The sequence below is a fragment of the Glandiceps talaboti genome, chromosome 4, assembly GCF_964340395.1.
Source record: "Glandiceps talaboti chromosome 4, keGlaTala1.1, whole genome shotgun sequence".
In the NCBI taxonomy this organism is placed as follows: domain Eukaryota; kingdom Metazoa; phylum Hemichordata; class Enteropneusta; family Spengelidae; genus Glandiceps; species Glandiceps talaboti.
Genome location: NC_135552.1, coordinates 17,553,566 through 17,568,376, shown reverse-complemented (window position 1 = coordinate 17,568,376; position 14,811 = coordinate 17,553,566). Strand labels below are relative to the sequence as shown.

General features: G+C 35.9%; 1 protein-coding gene across 2 annotated transcripts in view; it reads left to right on the top strand.

The window, feature by feature from the left end:
- Positions 1-14,811, top strand: part of LOC144433939 (protein FAM117B-like) — a 60,235-nt gene that overhangs the window by 40,373 nt on the left and 5,051 nt on the right. Inside the window, exons 3-6 of one of the 2 annotated variants that reach the window (XM_078122350.1) lie at positions 2,433-2,525; positions 3,469-3,723; positions 7,637-7,787; positions 9,591-9,717. In XM_078122350.1, coding sequence (XP_077978476.1) covers positions 2,433-2,525; positions 3,469-3,723; positions 7,637-7,787; positions 9,591-9,717 — 626 coding nt within the window. Of the gene's footprint in view, positions 1-2,432; positions 2,526-3,468; positions 3,724-7,636; positions 7,893-9,590; positions 9,718-14,811 lie in introns of both variants that reach the window. The other variant, XM_078122349.1, reaches the window with a different exon arrangement.

Here is a 14,811-nt window from a genome sequence, read left to right as displayed (position 1 = left end):
TCACAGTTTTATGAAAGAGAATAAATGCTTTGAAATAAGGATAGTGTCACACTAAAATGAAGTGTAAATTGTGTGGAAATTATCAGTGTTATGGTTATAGTGCTCGCAATCAGCACTATATGTTGAATATTCATGACGTCACTATTTTATGATCACACATGATACAGTGTATTGTCAGTTAATTGTTGATGGCCAAGGAACACATCATTTCCTTTTGACTAGTAGCACTAGATAGTCCAGTCATAGAAACAAGGAGCTTCCTCAGTGATAGAAATGTTTCAAGAGATTAAAAAAGATGGCCATGAGATATATGGCTGTATTCAGTCTTTGCTTTCTGAGCACTTCTTAGTATAGCTGTCAAAGAGAGACAGTATGCCTCACTGATTTTATTTTACCATGATCAATTAGTTTATTACCATCAGCTTGGATTCTTTACCATCATTTCATCCTCTTTATCTCTTTTCAATCTGGTTTCCTCAGCATGTCATCTGCATCTTCTACTGTACCTGTATTTACTGTGTATCAAAATAAACTAGCGATTTAAATCCATCCTATCAGTAGTTTTACACAAATAGCATTCATTGATGGATACACAATGAATTAGATTCTTTAGACTACATATAAAATGGATATGTGCCTCAAACAGTTTTCTTAACACTGGAGATTGTAGTAAATACTACCAGGAAGTCTGCTGTCATTGTACATGTAGGCAGGATACTTTTCTGGCTTCTATACACATTTCCTAGAATTTGCAAATCTGCCTTGACGTAATACATTTGAGATTTGTCGTAGGATTTGTCCGGAAACACAGACTGCTAATTGGGATGATCATACAACGTCACACAAGCTCAATAAATGAACTTCGTTCCTATATGACAAAAAACCCTCCCCTCCCCTCCCCTCCCCCCTAAACAAACATTCACAAATAAGACACCACGTTTATTATATGATGTAAACCATGGTGAAAATTGTAGCAGTCACACCATTATAATCAGTGCAATGTCATAACATGATGGTAGACACATTAAAATACTACTGGAAACCCATGCACTGTACATCACATTAGATGTAAATTTTAGTCAACTTATCAACATCTCAGAAGTAAATACAGAACCTGTTATCATTGAAGGCATGAAAGTTTTCAAAATTTGAGAGAAATGTGAAAATGAAGACATCCAGCAATCACATTGACACCAGACTACAGTATACAAATGAACACTGACTTTCAGCTCAATCTATGAAGTAGTTATACAGGCTACAGTGTACAAATGAAACAGTGACATTTTAAGTAATTACAGTAAGCTGGTTACAGTATACATACATATACAAATGGCAGGACCAAGTAGTTGTACTAAAAGTTCTTGGTTACATAGCTGCATTTAAGAGTTCAGTCTAGTGAATTGAACAGTGAAGTACTTATAGTAACTAATCATTTATTTTGTGCTTAAGTCTAGTTTATTTTTAAGAACTCATTATGTTATAATGTTAGAGTTCACTCTATTAATTTGGAAAACACATTTTTTGGCAACAACAGAAAATGTAGCTATCACAGAAATTAAAGTCCATTAATGCAAAAACTCATGATGTGGAAGAGTTCATTCCATAAATTGTGTAATATATATATGTTTTAACACCGTAATGATAATAATAAGTAGAAAACATTGGAAATATCAAACAAAAATTATGTGACTTGAACATACATTTTCCCACTATCTTTGTAATGCTATAGTTTACTTTTCAATTTTGCTTATTATGTTCTCTGCTCTCTTCTTTTCTATTTCTACACAACTGAGGTCACTGTTAATGCCTCCTGCCTTTTCCCACTTTACTTACTTTTTTCTGAAAGGCTTACTTTGGATTAGGACTGAAAAACAGTTGCCTGGCAGAGCTGTAGAATAATTTGGTCCTGAACCAAAAAACTGATCACCATGTAACTTGTAAGCCGTATGGTTCCACTGATAAGATAACAGAGTTACACTAATGTGATGACCCAGGATTGAAACATAGCCCTTTAGCCCTTGTTTTGTTCCATCTCTATCTCCCATCCAATTGTTTATCTCACTAATTATCCAGCTATTTAGAATTCTTGGTACTAATGAAATTAGAATTGATCATGCTAGTGCATGGCATATGAACCTTCACCTTTTCAGTAATCACTTTACAGAGAGAAGTGGTGTTAATCCCATATATGATATCCCATAGTCCAACGTCTGATGAACAGGCTGAATTATTCATGTACTTTCATTTCCTTTCATAGTTTTCCAATATATCTTCTGTATTTTCTATGACAGGTCATGTTTATATATAGCTACATGTACCTTATACTTGCCATAGTTGCAGAAAAAATGACTGCGTTATCATGAAAATGAAAATGTCAAATTAAAAAGAAGGTAAAATGATCTTCTAAATCAAATTTTTTTGTTTGATTGCAGACTGAGTGGGATGATTCAAATGACGATAAGAAGAGTAAGGGTTCACATAAAAGATCAGCATCGTGGGGTAGTGCTGACCAAAGAATTAAAGAGGTAAGGATGTTACTCAATTATTTCGACATTTCGCTCTGCACTCCTAGATCAGTATCGTGGGGATAGTGGTGATCAAAAGAATTAAGCGGTAAGGGTGTTGCGCAATCATTTCGACATTTCGGTCTACTTTCCTAGAGCAGTATCGTGGGGTAGTGCTGAATTAAAGAGGTATGAAAGCTACACAATTCTTGATACCTGAAATATCATATATTGCTGCTAATGAACATTCAATTTCTTGGTCGGCACCATAACTTCCATTCCACACCCTTCACACGCATTAGTATAGGCATACATGCTCTATTTTGACCCTCTAGCATGAAGGTAAAATGTTGTTACAGGTACCGAGAATAAGTCGACCTTCTTGTTCTATTTTGACCCTTTAGCATGAGGTAAAATGTTATTACAGGTACCAAGAATAAGTCGACCTTCTTGTTCTATTTTGACCCTTTAGCATGAGGTAAAATGTTATTACAGGTACCAAGAATAAGTCGACCTTCTTGTTCTATTTTGACCCTTTAGCATGAGGTAAAATGTTATTACAGGTACCAAGAATAAGTCGACCTTCTTGTTCTATTTTGACCCTTTAGCATGAGGTAAAATGTTGTTACAGGTACTGAGAATAAGTCAACCTTCTTGATCTATTTTGGCACTCTAGCATGAGGGAAAGTGCTATTGCAGGTATCGAGAATGATTTTGACATTTAGGTGTACCCTCCTAGAGTACATATAATTCTGTAGTCCTTGTAAGAAACTTTACTAACCTTTTGACCTGTGTGATGTGCACTACTTTCCATTACAATCAAATTATATAAATGTACACCATTCCTGGCAGACAAACATAGTTTACAAAATTATCCATGCTTTGGAGTCCTGCCAGAACATCAAGTCTTTGAAAGTTTGCCAAATTAAGATTAAAGACTTCAACTCTTTGTGTCTTGTGACAGAAACTAAAACACAATATAAGAAAGCAAGGAAGCAGACAGAATACAACAAATAACAACCGACAGTCACCAGTGCATGGGAACCATGCTGCAGTCCAACAACCAGCAACGACAGCCACGTCACAAGCCATGCCAATTCCATCACCCAGCATTCCAAAGGTTCCAAGAACGAGGGGAAGTGTAGAAGGGCTTAATCAAGAGATTGAAAAATTGGTACTCACAGGTATCTCAGGGATTAACGGTGAAGACGCAGACAGAGTAAGTTTATCCATACCACATTGGTAAACACACAGAACATTAAATTTAGATCTAGTACAAGTACTTGTATTCATTTGTTTTCTGAATACCAGTCCATACTTGTCACTTTAGAATTCAGCCATACTCATGGAAAGATGGAATTTAAAAATAGTTTGGTATATCTTTACCATATCAAATGGTAAAAAAAGAGACAGATTTTATTAGATATATGGAGATGTTGTTACATATATATGATTGGAAAACTTTATTTAAGAGATATTTCTGAAGTACTTTGTGTTGTTTTTGAGCAAGACAGTTTTATAACTGAACAAGATCTGGTTCCCAATGTGAATCACATCATATCACAAGGTCTTGATTTTTAGCCCCCGTCGGACGAAGTCCGAGGCGGGGGCTTTATAAATTGGGTTCTGTCCGTGCGTGTGTGCATCCGTGCGTCCGTCCGTCCGTGCATGCATGCGTGTGTCCGTCCTCAGCCATATCTCGGACAATCATGGACCGATTCCTTCCAAAATTGGTACATTCATAATTAGAAATGAGTTACATATGCACGCTGATTTTCTTTTGGATGCGATGTGGTTTAGCTGATTTACAAACATTTAAAATATTTCACATGTCTGTAACAATAATTTGTAGAGTAAATTGTACATGTGTATGAACATGGGTTCAGAATTGCAATCATCGAATTCAAATTTAGATTATCGAATTCAAATTCAGATTAGATTCGGATGTTTGTAAGAGTGACTTTTGTTTTTTATATCTGCATCGATAAAAGGTAAGGAGAATTATTATTCTTTATTGTCAATGTGCTTTGGATAATTGTTAATCTTTATTGTCAATGCGCTTTGTACCAGTATGAAAACTAGTGCACACTTCATTACATACAATGCATTTCATGCTGTGCCAATCATAATTGTACATTTGTGGTAAATGGTATGTGTGTAAATAAAGCTTTTAAATGAAAGTTGTAAGCGCAAGTATGCATATTTGTTTATCAAAATCATCAAATATGGCCGGAAAACGGTTTATTGTACTTTTTGAGAATTATTTGGTCCCTATCCAATTCGTCTAATATATGAATATGTCTAATAGTGTGAATCCAAATCTGAGAATATTGTGCAAGATCGCCAACGTTATCCAAAAAGAGGCTGATGACGTATGTGCTTTAGATTTCATTCATGAATTGTAGTGCTCGCACAAAATTTCTTCCATTCTCCACGATACAGTAGATTCCGTTGTAAGTTTAACCCTACATTATCAGTGTTCTCCACGAGGGGTTTTTGAGGGGCGCACCGCCCCTCTGTTTTCATGGACCGCCCCTCTGTTTGCGTTCAGCGCCCCTTTGTTTTGATGTGAACGTCTTCAAGAGATTCTATTCAATGCCGTTAATGAAGGAAGTGAACAGCGACACTGCGTCTATCATCATTTATGAACTTATTTATCGCCTTGATTATAACAATGGTAGCCGAAACAAAAACAGTAAATGTAGTACCGTCGTAAAGTAGAAGACGGTATGTTGGTAGTTTCTATGGCCGGGTATATCAAGCCGGTAATTTCCAAGCCTTCCCGTATACGTAATACAGTACGCATACGATGTACGATGTCACGGCAATTTTCACATTGTATCGATAAATACGAACAAAATCATAAAATTTATACATGTTCTTTAGAAATAACTACTCCGGTACGGTTCCATGGTAAAATTTATGTCCTAAATGATCACGTTTGGATGTGAATCGCGATCGTAGTACCACGAGGTAGCTCCAATGTGGCAGCCATGTTTGTTACTGCACGTTTGCACTGAACGTATTCGGTTATTCTTAGCCCAAATTCGTCACATTAAAAATGTACGTATTTCCGGCAAATTTGGATGAAAAATCATTTTCCATTCATGAAAATTAAAAGGATATCAAATTTTAGAGAAATAAAGGGAAATGAATTGTTTTCAATTAATTTTTATGAATGACATGCACCAGATTCAGTAATCAAAAATTGGGGTGAACCTTGATGTATACTACCAATAATTGCAAATTTACCAGGGCAAGTCTGTTTTGGTGTTGGAGGACCTGGGTTTGTTTCTATATCACCTCCAAGCAGGAGCAACATCCTGGTGTAATAATTATAATACAAGTAAAGGCGAAGAATACAAGCGCAGCAGAAGGACAATATCTTTGTTAATTTTACATTGATCATGTAGTGCACAGAATAAAAACTTCCTACAGACTGCCTGTATTGTTGGACACACATTCCCATGATTGTTTTATTGCTAATACCTAGTCAGTAATTTGAAATATAAACTAAGACAATTGGACTTTCTATTTCTAGTTCTTTCAAGTGTTTGTATCCTTGGTACAACTTATAATATTGTAGTGAGTTCTAGGACAAGTTTCTAATAATGTATGTACTGTCCTATCACCTGTCTTTTATTTTATGTATGTACTGTCCTATCACCTGTCTTTTATTTTATGTATGTACTGTCCTATCACATGTGTTTTATTAGATTTTGGTTGTTGTCTTTGCTTTTGTTCTCTTTGTGTTCTCTAGTTCTCTAGTGGTCTATGTTCAGACCAGCAGTTAATTTGGGACGGTGCCCAAATCCTACTTTAACCTCCTCAACTGAAGAGTGTTCTCGGGTTCTGAGAACTTTGTTATTGTATTTATGTCTGTTGTGCAAGGTGTGTGCCTTTGTTGTGTCTGTATGCTTGTAAACCAGTACAGGATCCAACAATTTACTCCTACCACTGATATTGAATTTCATAAAATGGAGAGTGTATTTGAGAGTGCTCTAGAAATTTCATCCCAGTGTATTCTTATAGTGAAAGACTATGGTATGGCATTATTTACTCAAGATGACCAGTTCCACTTGTTCGATCCTCATAGCAGAAGTGATCAAGGTTATTCAATGCCTGATGGACATGCAGTTCTTATCATTTTCAAGACAATACATGATCTCTGTACCCATTTAAGACAACTAACATCAACATTGACTGAGGATTCTCTTGCAAGTGTGGCTTTTGAAATTACTCCTACACTAGTCTATACAACAAATAGTCCAAGTGATTCCTTTAACCTTACAGCACATTATGGGATATGTTCATCTGCCATCATAACATGTACAACTGAAGAAAAGTATATACATAAGACGAAACAAACACTTAAAGTTGATAATAAAAAAAAATTCTCAAAAACAGAAAGATCATGTGCGCGTAAAATTAATGTCGCGAACCCTGATTTAAAGGAAGTACAAATGTATTCAACAGAGCAAGACACATTAACACAATATACTAGTGAAACAGCTTCATGTAGTGTCAAAAACATGCCACAGGTGTGTAAAACAGACCAATTACAAAGAACTGTTTCACAACCTTTGTCATGTGTACTTAAAATTAATGTCACAAAACCTCATTTAAAAAGGGTACAGATATATTCAACAAAACAACAAACATTAACTCACAAAAACACTTGTGAGATAGCTACATATAGAGTCCATAGCATGACACAGGTGTGTAAATCAGACAAATTACAAAGAACTGTTTCACAAACAAGTTATCAGCACAGTGATAATGATTGTAAAATCATTAGTGATTCTGCACCAGTTACACATTATTATCATCCAATTGACAAATCATGGCAATTTGCAAAAGCAATACTGTTTTCTTTGTCCCCACCAAAACACACTTTATTTTTTGGGGGGCTAGGACTTTAAGTCTCAAACATCCACTGCGGGGGCTGTGTCATCTTCGATGGCTTGTTTTACATTGACTTTTGTAGATTAAAGTCATATACATTTCCTCAACATCTGGCCTTCCAACACAGTGTACTGCAATCTCTGTAGTTGGCCTGAAAATATCATACTTTGAATGTTGTTTGATGTAATGTAATTAAACTGACAATTGAAAGTGGCAATTGTTTTCAGACTCAGGAACCAACCCCAGATGGTCACAGAGCACCAGTTCCAGGAATGATACGAACAACAAACAGCAGTACACGGAGCATAGACACACAGACGCCAGCAGGAACAGATGGTCTTGAAGACGATGATAATAATAGTGATAGTAGTAAATCAGGTAGTCGATGCCAGTCCATCTCACCTCAGTTCCCTGTCAGTCTGGACGGATCACAACCTGGCAGCAGATCTTGTTCATCCGGAAATGACAAGATTGAAAAACAAGGTCAGTTTTATGCTTGCTCTATCCTAGCCACTGGAATCCCTCACATTAAACTAAACAAGTTTTATCCACTTTGTGTAAGAACCCTTTCCAACTACATCATAGTTTATAAGGTTTTGTCTCAGTGGTTGACATGCATTACATTGTATACATACGAGCTAAGTCAGCCAATGAGAAGAAGGGTTATAAACTGTCTTGTTTGTCACATGATGTTCATGTGACCATAATTAACCAATCAAAGCCAGCACTGTGAGGGATATGTAGGCTAAAGAGTAAGTATAAGCTGTAATACCAAACTAGTTGTTAGGATTCAAAATGCAAATCCTAAAAAAAAATGTGAAAAGATGGATGGTGGGTGCATGGTTCCTTTGATTTGCTGACACACTTGTGTTTTAATTTCTTTGTAGTAACTCATCATCACCGGTATCAGTGATTTCACTTTTGGGATTTTAAAAGACATGACCAGTCTGGTGTTTTGTGTAGATAAATCCTGATATTTCATTGTTATGTCTGTGTCTCTTCTTGGAATATTGGGATTCATCTAATAGAGTGGCCATGTCTTGCTGCCAGTACCGTACACTGTATTTCTGTTTTCTTTTTTCTTGTTTTCCGTCTTTGTGGTTTGTCTTCTGAGTTGCTTTCATCACGTCACTATTAACAACACTCTCATTAATTAACCCAAGTGTTTTCTGTTCATTGGTGTGTTAACCCTATCTTGCATGTCTTTTATGTGTTTTACTTCATAATTTACTATTAACATTGCTACTTATCATTGGGTAAATATTGCCGATGCATTCTGTTTTGCTTTTGCATGGTTTGTGTGTTTTAATGCATTACATGTAAAAAAGGTAGAAGTTGACAACAAAGAGAATTTCAACAACTTGTAATAAAGAAGTAATTTTATGTTTTGGTTTATCAAAGCCGAGAATTAAATGTACTATAAATAGAAGTAAATTTGTGTATGTCACAATATAGTTAGAATGTTTGCAGCCAACATTGTGTATATTATTACACCGTTTTATTATGATGCCAAGGTTCACACACCCCATCATTGAAAGTCTGAATATTTCAACTCACTTCCCTAAACTCTTCGAAAAGTCCTTGAAAATAAATTTATGACATGATACACCCATAAAATGTTGAAAGGTCGTATTGTCTTTCAAGGAAAATTTCTGTCACAAAACAAAATGTGTCTCTTATGGTTAGAATTACATAAATAGTGTCATAAAAATGACATTATAGATTGCAGGAAGAATTCCTTGAAAACCAAGCCAAGTCGTTCTGATTTAGAAGCATCTTTAAATCATGTTTTGCTCTGAACTTACAGTTTTTTGTGTACCAACAAATACACCCCCCCCCCTCCCCTCCAAACCAGGTAGAAGAAGAATTATTAATAAATGTGTGAACTTTGGTGTGTGTGTGTGTGTGTGTGTGTGTGTGTGTAAGATATATAATGTTTGTTGCTGATATTCTACAAGGACTGAAGATTTGTAGTTATTTTGTACTTCACATTGTACAAACAGTGACGAATCTGTCAGTCTATACAATTCTGTGTTACTGTACATGTAATATTTGCTGTGCCATCATTGTGTGTGTGTGTGTGTGTGTGTGTGTGTGTGTGTGTGTGTGTGTGCTTTATAAAACACTATGTCCTAGTCCCAAGAATGAATGATGTAAATAACGAGACTTGACTTGTTACAGGAGATACATCACCAGAGAACCAGTGTCTGGCCAAGTATGCATCTTCACCAAATCATAACAAATCGTATCTGTTAACACGAGAACCACCAGATGGGTGTGAGAAAGTGAAAACAGACGATGAGTCAAGGTGAGTGGACACAATCAATCATTACATATTCTTAAAAAGTCCAGGAAACACTTATTATTATTACATACTGAACAATGCACCCACATACACCCACAGTGGTATTTGCACTACAGTGCAATACTGAAAACATTATTGCATACCTGTATGCCAAGGATATGCAAATAAGGACACGGTCGTTCGTTGAACGCTGAAATGCTTTATCACATAGTGTCACGTATGGAAATTTATTGCTTCCAACGAATATATGTAATAATAACAGAACCCCATTCTTCGTGAGTTTCAGTGTGGGTGGGGTGGGGGTAGTTGCTTTCGTGCTTGCAGTGTTTTCTGCTGCACTTACACTCGCTACACTCATGAAAGTACAGGCGCAGAGAATACTGCAAGCAGTCATGCAAATACCCCAAGTATGGCACACTTGCACTAACGTGTCATGGGGTTCTGTCATACTATGCCACTGACTATACAAACAATGACAGAGTACAATTTTTTTCTGCCACAGAAGGCATGTATTGACATTAATATCATACTATATCAGTTTAGTTGCTGTTTATGATTGTGTGTTTTGTAAACTCAGCTTGTGCCACTTTAAGTATTGATTGTGTCTATTGCCCATTATGCCTCATTCATTAACATGTTCAAACAAAAAATCCACCTAGTCCAGTCTGCATCATTTGTTCTATGGTGTTCAAATATGAGTCAAAATGTTCAAAATCACAAATCATTTCCCCAACATTTCGTAGATCATGCTTACAGAGCTATAGTATTATTCTCCAACATTTACCTTCATTCAATACTAAGGGTTAGTCACTTTTGAACTTGAACTTATATTAGTGACAAAGGCTCCTTAGGTCACTTGTATTATTGACAAAGGCCCCTTAGGTCACTTGTATTAGTGACAGGTCTCTTAGGTCACTTGTATTAGTGACAATGATCTCTTAGGTCACTTGTATTAGTGACAATGATCTCTTAGGTCACTTGTATTAGTGACAATGGCCTGTTAGGTCACTTATATTAGTGACAAAGACCTCTTAGGTCACTTGTATTAGTGACAAAGGCCCCTTAGGTTACTTGTATTTTCCTAGGCTGAATGAAGAAAAATATAAGGGAGTAGTATCTAGATATTTAGATGTGTAGCCTTCTAATGTAATTTTGTATTGTGAATATTTCGTACATGCACTTTGCTTTCTAATGTGGTGTTTCAATGGCAAACTATATCAGTACTTTTAACATTGGACACATTTTTCTTTATAAGGACCTATTAGCCTGAAAGATCCAGGTATTGTGTTTGCTTATCTAATACACTCAACCGTGGGGTAGCAAGTGGTTACATATGCGAACCAGTGACTGAACCTTTCACTTTCAGACTATAAGACCTATGTGGTATTGTTGTGCCATGTTGCAATCCAGTATTTGTCAGCTATCCCCATAGTTTAGTTCATAGTTGTCTTTCCTTGGTTATGAAATCTGCACAGTTAGAGTTACAAGCTACTGTACTGCAGTGCATAACATGTGTACTGTCTCTTCTTGACCTGACCTCTTCACCTTTGACCTTAGACCAACTGCAGATCTGGTCACACCCTGTGTGGGAGTCAAACATGTGAAACCTACGCATACAGATCTTTGTAGAAGTATAGTGATATTGTATAGTGACTCAAGTTACTTGAAAACAAAGTTTTGAATTAGTTCTTTTATTTTCAAGCCGTCACCAAATGATTCATACCCGCATTCAGAATGCTTTTATGACTACTGATATTTATATAGCAGGCGTAGGCCACCAAGAAATGGCATGGATAATTAAGTATTGGTCTGTCCTAATGAGGCCCTGGCAAAAAAAAACATGAACAGGTCAATTGTGCACAGTGTAGAGGTTTTACAAAAAATGACATATTTCTGTGAAAGGATACCTTGCAGACAGGGAAATGTCAACATCTAAACTTTAATTAGCCTTCAAGAAAAATTGCGTCACTCAGCCTAATCAGCATTAATAAAGTACATCCTATGATTTGGTAGAAAATTCAACCACCCTTTGCAAACTCACTATTTCTCTGTTTGGATTTTGAATACAGTAACAGTTATACTTTAAACACCAAGGTATTGAAATACGTAAAATAAAATAATTGTTTGCCATTCGTCAAAGCAAAATCTGTCTGTGTACTATGAAAGGGGTTTAGTGACATAAATGAATGATTTCCACAGACATTGAAAAACTGTACTAGAAACAACAAGTCCATATAATGAATTAAACTGTAACATAATCCGATAATTGATAGCAATACTATGAGTGGTACACTAACAGCCACAAAATGCATTGAACATAAATCAAGCAAATTTGATTGTTAAGACAAAACTATCTTTTAAGATGATAATTATGAATAATATAAAAATGATTAATAATTGACAGATGTGCTTATAAACTGTATACCGTTTAATCATTCATTCAATCATTCCTTTCAAAGCTTCATCAATCAACCAATAATACTGATTTCGTTTAATACCATATTGATGGCTTGAAAGTAAATTTCCATAGTAATTACCGCTGAGGGCAAGTCACCCTTTAAAAAAAAAACTGTGATTTTAAAGGAAATGGAAAATGATTGAATATAGAGTGAAACCGTTATTTGTTGGCCTACAGCAAGCAGAGAAAGCAATCCATTTAATCTGAGTGGCTGTAAAAATACAGAACTCAGTCTGTGTTTGTGGTGTTCATTTCTATTGTAATGTCTGTTTCTTTGGCATGAAACCAACATTCTTGTACTTCATATAGAAGATAAGAGTGTGTATATGTGTGTGTGTCATGAAACGGACAATAAGTGGCATGTGGTGTCATTGACTGCCTATGTGAAAACTATGCCCAAGGGTTGGTCACTCCATGGTCTGACAAGTTCTCCCAGTACAGGTATAATAATGTGACCTCCACCTCCGTGTGATTGACATGTATGCATGCAGTTGAATCCCATTCCTGATTGCAGTCATTAAACAAATATGTAACATTATGCTGTAATTTGAAATACTGTAAAGAGTATTAGTATTGGTAGAGTTACCTTTATTGGAATCTAGTTTTTGAAGCAAATGAGTCCACATGAATTAATAATGAAATTTACTGCTGTTCATTTGTAATAAAAATGTAGCTTTGTGTGGTGTATGCCTTACAGGTGGTAGAAGAGTTTGTCTTCATTTTATTCAAAGTAGTGCATAGTTGCAGTGCCTTTGTTCAAAGTGTTTTCCCCCCATGAACCCCTGCATGCAAAACATGCACTAGGCATTGTATTATTAGTGGTCAATGGTTACAGTTCCATTGTTAAAGGCTAATGTCATATTAGGATTAAAATTTAGGCATGAAAAAGATTTAGTTTTCTGCCAAAAGTATAGAAAGTTGTTCTTAGATAAAAGAATAATCCTATTTGATCCCTATGGGCCCACTGATATGATAGTAGTAATCAAAACCATGGGATTCAAAAACATTGGGGTTTAAGTTAGTGACCAGGGGTTAGCTGTACTATGCATGATAGTTGTTAGGGGTGGTGATTCTATTGTTAGGTCAGTGATCAAAAGTTGGTTTCACTGTATTGCAATGTGTATGGATGGGTGATTCCATTATTAAATTGGTGACCAAGGCTTGGTTGCACTCTGTATTTCAATGCTTGGGGATGGATGATCCCATTGTCAAATCAGGGACCATCACAGTACATTCTCCAGGGACAGATTGTATAATTGTTGGTTGGTGGCCAAAGGTTTCACTATTAATTCAATTGCATTGTCCACAAACTGGTCAGTTTCACTTTGAGTCATTGACATAGGCTTGGTCACAACATGGCATGAAGACATCCAAAACTAAAACAAAATTGTTAGTAACTAGCGTAAACATGTAATAGAAATGCTATATAATACACTATCATGGTAGTGAGGACCCTGGGGCCACACAAGTGTTCACTGTCTGACAATATATCATCATTTATTAAGTCCAATTCTCAGATTTGTTCATTTTAACAGTTCGACCAAGCATTGTGTGTGCATGAGCAAACAAAAGATTGAATTTAAAAATTCCATATTTTGGTGAAAAATTCTGTGGACAGCATATGAAAGATAGATTCTGTGGGTGGAAGAAACAAAATGACAATAAGGCCTGTAAGGTCACACACAGTACAAGACTTTCTAAACAAAACTGTTACTGTATAAACTAATGACAATTTAGTGTGACCTATGTTCTGTACTATCAGGTTATGTCTTCCGTGAAGACCACCATCTGCAATGAATTGTCCATAAAACAATCAATGTCTCTGCAAATTATCATAAAAAACAGTCTGTGTATGTTTGTGAAAGGTCAATGAGATAAAGTATTTAGGTATTACAGTAAAAATACTTAGTTGTTATTCCCCAATATTTTTCTTCCTTTAGCCAAGAAAAATATGATTGACCTAAGGGGCTTTGGCATTACGACTGACCCGACCCTTAGGTCATGAGCATTTTCCAGCTGAATGAAGAGAAATATTGGAGAATAGTATAATTATATACCACTGCCAGTAATATCAAAGAAAATGTGGAGAAAATAATGGCAATTTTGAACATTTTGACTCATGTTTCAAAGACAGCTCAACCAGAGACCTAGACACGTGTTGTCATGACATAAAACAACAGGGTATATATTCCATATTTTTGGCTTACACATGATATATTTGTCACCTTTTCAGCAACTTTCAGAATGAAATTTTATATTTCAAGTAACATGATCGGGGTAGAGTAATGTATTACTATTAGAAAGAAAGTGAACTCATAGTAAAGATTAACCAAAACAATATTAGAAGGAGTGGCGGATAAGAAAGCTTGCTTTATAGAAACAAGATCAACAACGCATGTGTGTCATTAATTTTACTTTCAAGCTTGCGAGCACATGTTTTTGTTGGTGCATGCATTGTGTGCAATCTATGGTCACTTGGTTCCTTTATTCCAATGGTGATATAACCTTTACACTGATGAACCATATTTCAAAGTGTTTGTAATAACTTGATTTTCAAGGACTGAAGTAATACCATAATACTTGCATCACGGTAGCCTCCATTGATTTTCAGTACATGGTCATATCATGGTAGCCTTTTC